The sequence below is a fragment of the Rhipicephalus sanguineus genome, chromosome 5 (genome assembly GCF_013339695.2).
Source record: "Rhipicephalus sanguineus isolate Rsan-2018 chromosome 5, BIME_Rsan_1.4, whole genome shotgun sequence".
NCBI lineage: Eukaryota > Metazoa > Arthropoda > Arachnida > Ixodida > Ixodidae > Rhipicephalus > Rhipicephalus sanguineus.
The window spans coordinates 85012943-85024955 of NC_051180.1; the positions used below are offsets into that span (position 1 = coordinate 85012943).

The following is a 12013-nucleotide window of genomic DNA, read 5'->3' on the forward strand; positions in this document are numbered from 1 at the left end:
TACACAATTTGAGATTTGCACCTATGGTCAACTGCCATTGAATAGACTACTCCTTCACTGCATCTAATGAACGCCATTCCATTCCAGCCCTTATCTTTTCGAAGTCATTTCGGCTAGTAACCGAAGCCACAACCTGGGGAAGTCCGCAGCAGAAAGTCGCCGTCATTGAACCACGGCGAGCGTCTGAAATGTTTCCGATATGAACTCCTGCATTGACACGTACCGATCGAGGACCACGAAGGTGCCTGCCAGACGTCGTTGAGATGCCAGTAGAGGGCTCCCATAGTCAGACCCTGAGAGTGGCGAACCGTGAGCCGCTGCCGGCGGTAGTGCTCAGACTGAGTCTTGACGCCCATCGCCTGGTAGATCTGCACGTACGACAAGCTCCGGTCATGCTTTACTATTTACTTTACGGGCAGTTGGGCAATTAATTGCGTTTAATTATGTAAAGGCTATCCACTTCTTCAAAGCCTTAATCTTCATTCACTGATCTCTCCATTTCCCACTACCTCCATTCTATAAACCAATTTCTCCAATTGTCTGAAATACCTCAAAATGTATTTCACACAAACGAAACCTCCATCTTTGATGGTGCAAGTAAAACTGCGCAAGCGTATAAACTCGTTAGGTGCGAGGCACTGCACAGCTTCAGTTGAAAATTTCCCTGAAGCACGTTGCTTTGTCATTCGCTCTGGTAATGTTGCTACCGGAATCCATGTTGCTACCGGAATAATGGCGTGCTCCCCATGTATTTTGCTCAGCGACGCATACATATATAAACAGCAATAATTAAAGCCTACCACATTTCGTATACGCGTAAGCAAAACAGTAATGTGTTATAAGTATGACTGGAGAAAAAACAAAAAAAAAAAACATCAAATGTCGATGTTCTGCGGTGTTTGGTGGCCGCCCATGTCCCAACAGCCCCGCCCTATCTGGCTTCGCGGCAGTGCTGTGTATAAATTGACTTAATGTCCATTCGTGCATGCTACTTTTTGGACTCATCGCTATGAGGTTTTTTTTTTTTTTTTTCACTGGCTTGCCTTGTCTTACGTGACTCCAGATGGGATGCCGCTGGCACGTGCCCCCTTTCTTTTCCTTTCTTTCTTTCTTGTCCATCTTTCTTTTTCTTTGTTTTCTTTTCTTCCCTTATTGTCTTCTCTTCCTTTATTTCGTGCTTAGCTTGCTGTCTACTTGCGTCTCACTTTCTCTTTCTTAGTATCAGGTGGTTTGCTGTGTATACCAACCACCAGCAAGTGTTGCGTCAGCGACAATCATCCGGGTTGCTCCTGCAAAAAAAATGTACTTCTACGCCCTCATCGAGCGAACGTGAGCCCTTACACGTGCTTACTGTAGCGAGCACGGCCACCGCCGCTGGCGCCACCACGAATTAAATGATTGACGAGTCCGTCTGCGTTTCAATGTTCAAAAAGAAAGCGGTACAAAACGTGCGATGAAATGATAGAGCTTTCGTTCGATGCGCGCGGTGAAGTAGTACAGGCTGTCGCTCGACTATAGTTGGCTGGGCTAGACGCATTAATGTTTCGCCAGATGGCGTTCCCCTTACTATTCTGTAAAACCTGTCTGAAAGAAGCGTGTCGGTACCATAAGATAAAAGATAATGATAAGTCTGGACGTACTTCTGCATGCATGTATAGCCCGCAACTGGTGCTGCAAAGACCAAGGCTAAAAGTTTTTACTGGCCTTGACAGTAGGGCCGCAAATTGTTGGAATTTTAGGACTGAAGATTATAAGGTTTCCGTCGCCGTAGGCTCAATGAGTTGGCAGCGTATTTATCACTGTTTAGACGGCTACTAAACAATTCGTAGCAATTTATCGACACTAGTTTGCTGGGAGATGAACAAACTTAGAAACTTTGCATCTTTTAAATGTACCCCACCGAGGTGTCTTACTTGATAACACTGTACCCATTGTGTGCACATTCAAGGGGGAAAAGATTAGTTTTATACAGGGTGATTCCTTTAGAACTGACCCATTTCATTGGGCTGTAGTTTTGTTACAAATTATCCTACTTTAATGCGGTTTGCGGCAGAACATTAAAAAAACACAGAATTTTAATTGCCTGTCCCGTTTTTTGATGTCCAACGCTGAAATAAAAGACTAAATAAGAAATAACGAAAACCGCGACATTCCGCGAATTTCATACAAGAGGGATGCCGGGCGTACGCATGCCTCAAGGCGACGCGGCTCGGCACGCGCGTGAAAGTATGGAGCGCTTGGTTTTGGCGCCAACGTGAAGTGATGAACCTGGCGTCGCCAACTTCCACTGCCGCTGGCTGCCGCGCACGCTGCGCCGTATTAGCCACCCCTACTTGTATAGCATTTCATTGTTTTGGTTATTTCTTTTTTACTCTTTTTTTTTCGGCGTTGCACATCAGAAAACGGGACGAGCTATAACATTTCCATCCTTCCTGAATGTTTTGCCGCAAGCCACATTAAAATCGGATTCTTTGTAATAAAACTACAGCCCAGTGAATTAGGTCAGTTCTGAAAGAATCACCCTGTAGTATTTCTAACGGCGTGTGATAACTTCGAACACTATCCTCGCACTGGCAGAAAAACATAAATAGAGCCTTTGAAAAGCTGTGACGTCGGTTTCACTCTCGACCTCTACCCCTATGGAATGCCTCCTTTGTGGGCTTTTAGAAGCATTTTTAAAGCAAGATACAACTGGTATGTTTTTGGAGGATTCGACGCCGTTGCTGGCCCATAAAGCAATGAAGTAAAGTTTTTATTGAAATAGTTGAAACACTGCAAAGAATATTTTTAGGAAACATAAGCACAATAATGAGATCCCTGCAGGACTCAAACGCAATCATTGCGATCTTTAATCGCGGTGTACGCGGATAGGGTTTGTATAGCGAAAAGGACTGTGTCGTATCCTATTAAGTGCCCCGCGAACTCGTACTCTGTCGATACAAGACCATAATAACGTAGCAAACGGGCGGCGGGAGACATCGGGAAATATTTGTTTTATCGAGCCACCAAGGTTGAGTAGTGTTGACCCAGACTGAAAAACATTCGCTTCATTATTAAATGTCTTATTTGTCTACTGCCGAATAAATTGAGACGGAGGCTCGTATGAAAACAACCGGTAAAGCGGTTCTATGTTCACCGGTGTACTTGCGAATGCAACTACACAGTGCCGGTATTTTGAGTTGTACTATCGCAGCTACATAAAACTATAAAACTATAACTACATAAAACTATAAAAGTTCGAATCGAAACAGCAAAAGTAGAAGGTTGTAATCGTGTTATGGGACACACTACAGTTTTCTCGATTAAAACTGCGATGTTAAACGTTCTCTATTTTGGGTACAGAAAACGTTGCATTCCTAAATAAAATTGAAGCAATCATCGTGTTACTTTACATTTTCATAATGTGTGAGTGCAAACTACAGCTTCATTCGCGAAACTCATTTCGTGGTAAAGGAGACGAAATATGTCTTGACGTTAGCTAGAGGATATATAGAAAACGAACTGTTTGCTCATCTTGTGTGAGACTGACCGTAACGGCGTCTCATCTGTAATTAATGAGACGCGAAGGTATACAACTAAGCGCCCATCTTTGTAGCAGCCTCGTGATGCACTCGCTACGGTTTACCTTGCACACATATACGCGTAACTCCGCCAAATATTTATTATTGCTGACTCATCCTATTCGTTGTTCTAACGCGTTTAATCCAGAAACCTTTCCTGTCACAGGGTTAAGAAGAAAACTCCCCATAAATAGCTGCCAAGAATGCGTTTTATGTCACTAGAACTCGTTAATTAAAGACATTACATTAGAGGGAAACCGCACAATGGTCTGAAATTTTACGTTTATAGGCAGCAGTTATTCTCGGGCGACGTCATGTCATATGACCCGTAGGCCTGAACGACATAGAGTAGGATTCTTCTTGGCTATTCGTACCTGAGACAGCAAGATGAGGATCCTTAGAGCGTGGTCGGTTCCATCCTTCTTGGGAAGCGTGAAGACAGCCGACATGTACGTTTCCAGCCTGGCATTGGCTTTGGTATGTGAAGCACAAGAAATATCATAGCTGAAAAAGCAGTCTCAGTCGAAAGTAAGTAAGATCACGCATTGTAAATCCTCCGCTAAATTTGAAATGAGCGCGCTTACACCTCATTGGCCAAAGTGAGATCACGTGACCTACCGGCACAGGCAATAATAATAATAATTATTGGGGTTTAACGTCGTCTGCTGTATCTCAACGCAGTACAATGAAGACCAGAAGTGACTAACAACCTAGCCCCCGCTGCAATGCCTTCGTTAAAGATATCGAAAAAAAAATATCAACCAACAAAATTTCAAAGTCCGAAAAACGGCTCCGCTGGCGTCACATTCTACATACCGGCCATCACGCAATAGCTGAAGCTGGGAAACGTACATACCAGCTCACATTCGACAAAGAAACGACATCTAATTCGAATGAAAAAAACAGCCGAGTCACTTGGCGACATGAAACACGCGCGTAGGAGACTCCGATAATTTGAATGAATATCCTGTCTGCCTACCTGCCTCAACCTGCCTCAATAACCTGCCTCAACAGTTACTTTTTAACAGCTGCTTCAAACAATTTTGAAAGCTGGGCTCAAAAGCTGCAACGGCTACGAGGATGCTAAACACACACTGACCTAAAGTATAATCACATGGTGTAAAATCTTAATTAACCTCGCGTGTTGGTCTCCACCCTGGAAGCAACTCCTTGCATGTAGATGGGCGCCCAAGTTTCACCGTGCGCTCAGGAATTATCGCGTTAACATTACAGCCCACAACTTGGGTCGATAATAATATCCGGGGCTTTTCGCGCCAAAATCACGATATATTTATGAGGCACGACGTAGTGGAGGGCTCCGGAAATTTCGACCATTTGGTGTTCTTTTAGCATGCACTGACATCGCACAGTACATTGACCTCTTGTGAACGATTGAAGAAAGACAAAACTCAAATTTGGTTAGAATTGAAAAACTTATATTCTTAGAGATAAAACAAAGAAAGAGTATGAAACATCTTAGCGTCTGGACACACGTTCGCTCTCTACCAGATCTTATGAGCGTCTCCTCGTGCACGCAGGCACGCAGTCCGTCCCCTCCTGCCGACGTAACCGCACACCCCCCCTCACAAGCACAACACACGCGGAGCGACGCACTGCACTTCTTCCGTCAACACCGCGGTCAAAGGTTGCCCCGCCGAGGCTCTGTTGGCGGAGGTGGGGCGCGGTCTCACGGTTCGATGCCGGCAGACGAGGAGTTCCAGACGCTTTTCCGGGAAAGCGTCCGGACCGCGCACGTGACGTTCAACAAGAATAAATGAAACAAAAAGAGAAATACAACACACTGCCCCCCAAAAATGAGCAAGCTCATTTTTTCTTTAGTTGCTGAGTTCTACTGGGTACAACAGTTGCACAGGCCGGCGAAGAAGTTTACCGTCTGGCAGACGCACAGTGCAAGCTCGCACTTGCCTGTCCCGACTGGGGAGCACCTCGTGAATAACGGCTTTTTTCCAGAGAAGCCGAGGAAGCCTCTCGTCGTGAATCAAGACCAGGTCTCCCTTCTTGAGTGCGTTGTTTTCTTTGCTTGCGGAATGATGCGCCGATCTTAGTTGAAGTAAATATTCGTTCCTCCACCGACGCCAGAAATGGTCAATTGTTCTCTGGCAATGCTTCCATCTTCTTATCATTTCCTTGGCTGAAGCAGTGGACGGAGCACTCGGTTGACCGTCAGGAAGTGCGAGCAATCTTTTGCCAGTGAGAAAGTGCGCCGGTGTCAAGGGCGTGCCCTCGTCTGGCGATACGTGCAGGAATGTTAGGGGGCGTGAATTAATGACAGCTTCAATTTCGTTGAGCATTGTCATCAACTCTTCAAAGCTCAGATGTGCGTTTCCCAATACGCGCCGAAGACATACTTTGACGCTCTTAACTAAACGCTCCCAAAACCCCCCCCACCATGCTGCTCGCTCAACAATGTACTTCCACTGTATCTGGTGATCTGCACAGTAGCTGGTGAAGTCTCCTTTCTTCATTGAATTGAACAAGTAAAAAAGGTCTTTCGATGTCTTCTTAAACGTTAGGGCGTTATCCGTGTAGATGACTGACGGCAAACCACGGCGCGACGTAAAACGTCGAAAGGCCAGCAGGAATTTTTCTGCGGAGAGATCCGATACAAGCTCCAAATGAACAGCACGAGTAACCGCGCAGGTGAACAGCGCTATGTATGCCTTTTCTTCACTGCGTTTCCCCCTTGTGAACAGTGGGCCGGCAAAATCAATGCCAACAACCTCAAAACAACTGCCTGGCGAGGTTCTATCCGCAGGAAGCGGTGCAGTCGGTGCTTTAGCTGCTCTCAGTCTCTCCCTTATGCAGCCATTGCAAGTTCGAATGACTTGCTTTACAACCTGACGTGATCGCGGTATCCAGTAACTCTCTCGGATCTGTGTCATAGTGTCCTGGACACCACCATGCAACACATTCAGGTGACATTCTCTCACAACGAGTTTAGTGAACTCGTGTGCAGGAGGTAGTAATATGGGATGCCTGACAGTTTCTTCCTCTTTAGAATGCTGTAATCGTCCACCAACATGGAGAAGTCCGGCGTTATCCAAGAAAGGGCTCAACATGGATATATCCGACTGTTGACCTACGGCTCTCTTTTCCATTAGGCTTTGCCTTTCTGTGCCGTAAGTTTCTTCTTGGGCAGCCTTAACCCAGTAAGTCCTTGCTTGGTCGAGCTCTTCGGCCGTGAGATCACCATCAAGAACTTCTCTTCTCGTCTTTCTAAGGAATCGGAAGGCCCAAGCAGTGACACGGAGAAGCTTCTTCAACCGGCTATACTTCCTTACGTCTATGATTGGCTCTCTCTTAGTAGCCGAAGACAACTGCAGCACCGTTTTATCTTTCCTTTTTTCTTCTTCTAATTCAGTCTCTTGCGTAACCTTCTTTTGTGTTGCACAGGGCCACTTATCGCAGTTGTCGCGAAGCCAAGGTGGGCCATGCCACCAAAGTGTGGATTCTGATAATGCCTGGGCTGACATGCCTCGTGTGAGGCAATCTGCAGGATTTGCGCTACCAGGGCAATGTCTCCACTGCTGAGGGGCACTCAAACTCTGAATTTCGGATACACGATTTTGCACAAACGCTTTCCACTTCGTAGCGTGACTCTGAATCCAGTGAAGTGCAATTGTGGAATCCGTCCAGAAATGAACTGTCATGCTCAATGCTATTTGCTTGCAGACGTAGCTTGCGAGACGAGCTCCTACGACGGCTGCCATCAGCTCGAGTCTAGGCAACGAAAGGTGCTTTAAGGGTGCTACCCTTGATTTAGCACAAATTAGCTCATTGCTAAATCGGTCATCGCTGCCCTTCGCTCGCAGGTACGCACAAGCTCCATACGCTTCCGGACTCGCGTCGCAGAAAACGTGCAGCTCAAAGCTAGCAATCTCGTTAGGCTCCACAATGCACCTCTTGAAGGTAAGCTGCTGGAAGTCCAGAAGTTCATCACACCACTTCTTCCATTCTTTCTTTAAGTCATCTGGAAGTGGGGAATCCCAGTCTAACGCTCTTTCCCACAAACGCTGAAAGAGTATTTTTGCTCTGACGACGAACGGGCTGACAAGTCCAAGGGGATCAAAAATCCTCGCAGCCGCTTGGAGTACTGCTCTCTTGCTGCTCGGACTACCTCTGACGGCTCTCAGGACACTTTCTGTAGGAATAGACAGAAGATCACTTCCTGGTTTCCAGCGCAAACCGAGAATGTTATGAATCGCGTCAGGATCATCTGCGATGTCGTCGCTATCGAACGAGTTTCGTAGTTCTGCTGAATTTGTTGCCCATTTGTGCAACTTCATACCTGCATCTGCCATGATTGCCTTTGCAACTCTGTACATTTCTACAGCTTGACACACTGACTCAGCTCCAGTTATCAAATCGTCAACGTAGAAAGACTTCTTGAGGACCTCTGAAATGTGTTTACGCTCGTCTTTTTGTTTCTCGAGGTGATAAAGTATCGTTGCATTGAGTAGGTAAGGGCTTGCAGATGTTCCGAAGGGCACTCTTGTCATTCGCCACTCTTCTACCTTGGGAAGTGAATGAGGATCATTCGGTGTTTCTTCGTACCAGAGAAACCTGAGCGCGTCCCTGTCTCTTGGCTGCACAAGAATTTGCAAAAATGCCTTCTCTATGTCAGCGGTTAGTGCCACAACATGAAGACGAAAGCAAAGCAAAATTCGAGCCAAATCTGCAATAAGTTGTGGTCCCTTCTCTAGCTGGTCGTTGAGTGAAAGCTGTCCTGGCAAATGCGATGAGCAGTCAAAAACAACTCTTAGTTTCGTGGTAGTGGATTCCTCGCGTATTACTGCTTGATGGGGCATGTAGTAAACGTGTCCAGTGTCTTCTGACTGGAGAGGTTGCACACGCTCGGCATGACCTTCTCTCAGGTACTCTCGCATAACGGAGTCGTATTTCTCTAGCAGTTCTCCGTCGCGTCTGAGCCGTGTAGTCAAGCTCTGAAGCCGCTTCTTAGCTAAATCTATATTACTGTGAGCTCCACCAGCAGATTCTTTCCACGGCAGTGCTACCTGATAGCGGCCCTCAGACAATGCAATTGCACTCTCAAATTGGTCTTGTACAGCTTGGTCATGCAGGCTCGAGTTGTGCTCCTCTTTTATGCCTAAAGCATCAAGTTCCCAGAAGTTTTGCAGGAGAGAGTCTAAGTGGTCTGGCATGCGTGTCTCTATTCTTAAAACACATGTGTTCACTGCAACAAATAATGAACTGGTTGGGCTTACCGGGCCTTGGAAGGTCCACCCAAATGCAGTGTTGATTGCCACTAGACCTGTAGAATCTTTGCAGTGCTCAACCTCATTCTTCATAAATTTCCACATGTGGTCTGATCCAATCAAAAGGCTTACTCCTGGAATGGCTGGCATGCCGGGAAGCAGCAGCTTGTCAGCGATAGGTCCTCTTTCTGCCTCGATGGCCTTCATGAAATGATGCTCCGTTGGTGTGTGCAGAATATCTTTGCAGATGAAGGGGACCTCGACTGCTTCGATGACGAATTCCTGCCCACTGTACTGCGCTTTCAATCGAACTTCCACAACACGACAGCTTTGTTCGGTGCTCTGGTGCTCGCCGAATGTTGAGATATTGAGAGTGGTGAATCCCGACTCCCGGAGCTGGAGCGTTTTGGAGACATCTTCCCTGATGAAAGTTCTCTGGCTGCCTCCGTCTATCACTCCTCTTATATAACCGCCTTTCTTTCCGCCAATGGCCCATGCTCGAAAGGTCTGCAAGAGCACGTCGGAATCTTTGGAATCTGTGGCAGAGGCGTAAACGTTGGTCGTAGCGATAGATGGAGGTTGTTGCCTCGGAGCTCCGGCCGATCTGGCGTTGCACATAGAAAACACATGTCGCCCTCCGCAGATAGTGCAGTTCACTCTTTTTCGACAGTCTTGAACGCGATGACCTCGTACAGTGCAGCGGAAGCATCTCATGTCAGCCATTAATCTGTTCCTTTTTTCTTTGATATCAAGAGGATCAGGACAGAGTTCCGTGCTGTGCTCTGACGAGCCACAAAAACAACACTTGGTCGTCGTCTTTGTTGCTGTCTTAGTGTGGAGAACCGCAGCGGTCGGCCTCCTCGAACTTCTTTCTTGCTTTTCTTGCACTGCCCTTTTCGGTGCACGGTCGGCATTAACACTCCTCTCCCTGCTCTCTACTTCGGTTAGGAGGAACTCAAGCACATTTGTCAGCTCGTCCTCAGCCCTGGTGCTGTCTGCCCGTGTGGGCACTTCAACTTCGCCGTCTACTTCATTGCTGACTCGCTGTGAAGGTCCTTTAGAACGGCAAACTTGTCTGTTGTAGTCGACAACAAGATCGTGCGGCAGCGATGTTAATATGATGTCGCTCATCATAGTCGAGTACGTAGCCGCATTCACTCCCAGACTGCGCAGCCCGCGTATATGCCCCTGAACGTGGTCGTATAGCTTCCGAAGTCCACGCAGGTCACTCGATGACGAAACGGCGGGTAAGGCTCGAAGCTTAGCGAGATGACTTTGTTCAATTTGCCTTCTGTCGCCGAAACGTCGTTGTAATATTTCAAGGGCGTCTTCGTAGCAAGCTTCGGTGGCGTTAAGGCCCTTTATCGCCACTAAGGCTGATCCATGCAACAACGAGCGAAGGTACTGAAATTTCTCAGTAGTTGAAAGGCGCGGGTTATTATGAACGGATTGCTGAAATTGTTCCCAAAAGGGCATCCAGTTGGCCAACTCACCGTCGAAAGTCTCCAAGCGTAGCTTGGGTAACTTCACGCCGTCGACTCTGAGAACAGCTTCCCGTTGATCATTACTCGATCGCGGTGCAGTCTCGGGTGCTCCGTTGTTGATATTCAGGGCGCTGAGCCTTGCTTGAAGACGGCCGATCATGGCTGTGGCTGCGTCGTCGCAACTTACAGCCTCGTTGTACTCCGCCTCGAACTCTTCCTCGAGGATCAGCGGCTCCAGCTTGTCGTTGATCTTGCGCAGCTCCTCGTTACTGGTTTCCAGGCGCAGTATCAAAGTGGATACCTGGCTGGGTGTCCCGTCTCGCAGCGCAGGCTCGGCCTCGTCGATGATGCGAGAGTTGTGGCCGCGCCGTACACGCCGTTTTGCCAGCAGCTTTTCCAAGCGTCGATCCATTGATGCACCAGTGGGTGACCAACTCACTGAGTCCAAGCGGTCGGAAAGTTCAAGTCCGCTGTCGGCTTCGATGTTTCTGTCCCTCTATCCCGGGTTTCGGCACCATGTGAACGATTGAAGAAAGACAAAACTCAAATTTGGTTAGAATTGAAAAACTTATATTCTTAGAGATAAAACAAAGAAAGAGTATGAAACATCTTAGCGTCTGGACACACGTTCGCTCTCTACCAGATCTTATGAGCGTCTCCTCGTGCACGCAGGCACGCAGTCCGTCCCCTCCTGCCGACGTAACCGCACACCCCCCCTCACAAGCACAACACACGCGGAGCGACGCACTGCACTTCTTCCGTCAACACCGCGGTCAAAGGTTGCCCCGCCGAGGCTCTGTTGGCGGAGGTGGGGCGCGGTCTCACGGTTCGATGCCGGCAGACGAGGAGTTCCAGACGCTTTTCCGGGAAAGCGTCCGGACCGCGCACGTGACGTTCAACAAGAATAAATGAAACAAAAAGAGAAATACAACACCTCTAGCATTTCGCCTCCATCGAAGAGCGACCGCCGAGGCCGGGACCGGAGCCACGATTTTTCGGGTCAGCAGCCAATCACCGTAACCACTGTACCATTAAGGCGGACGAACTTGGGTTGAATAGAAGCGCGATTTAAAAAGAACATGCGATGGCGTTGATGCCTTCAACTTTCTACTGTGAGCCAGCTTTCGCAAACACACACCATCGCTGACCGTGCGAGCTTTGTGAAAGATTCAGACTCCTTTCTTGAAAGGCTTACATTTAACAAAGCTCAATGTCAGCGCCGCTCGTACGAAAAACCAAGCCGAGTTCAGATCCTCCGCGAAGTGTTGCTTTTCCGAGTCGTCGTGAAAGCAGAAAAGCATATTTCGAAAGCTCTCCGCTACCACCTGTCCCAAGCATAGGTCAGCAAACTCACTCATGAATCGATTCACTCAGACTCACTCATACTCAGATCGAGCTCCGAGTCTGTCTGAGGGAGTCCGCGTGAGTAATGAATTCATGAGTATGAGTCCGAGTTAACGCCGTAAAAAATTTGTGTGTCTGAGTAAGAGTGAGCCCTAAGTGCAAAATATATTTAATGAGTGAGTCCGAGTGAGCTGCACATTTTTTCCCAGGACAGCCAATGCATGCACGTGAGCATGTATTGACTCGATGTTCATTTTGTTAACACCAGGGTGTCGGAACGAAATGTTTTTCGTTTCGGTTTTAGTTTCGTTCCAGCGCAAAAATTTCCGTTCCGTTCCTGTTCCGGAACGAAAAAAAAAAAACGTTCCGTAACGGTTCGTAACGGTTT

General features: G+C 47.5%; 1 protein-coding gene across 1 annotated transcript in view; it reads right to left on the minus strand.

Annotated features, from left to right (window-relative positions):
- The window catches only part of LOC119393931 (beta-mannosidase-like), a 75303-nt gene that overhangs the window by 20632 nt on the left and 42658 nt on the right, over positions 1 to 12013 (minus strand). Inside the window, exons 6-7 of the mRNA XM_037661124.2 lie at positions 3935 to 4032; positions 224 to 368 (exon numbers count right to left, since the gene is read on the minus strand). Coding sequence (XP_037517052.1) covers positions 224 to 368; positions 3935 to 4032 — 243 coding nt within the window. The remainder of the gene's footprint in view (positions 1 to 223; positions 369 to 3934; positions 4033 to 12013) is intronic.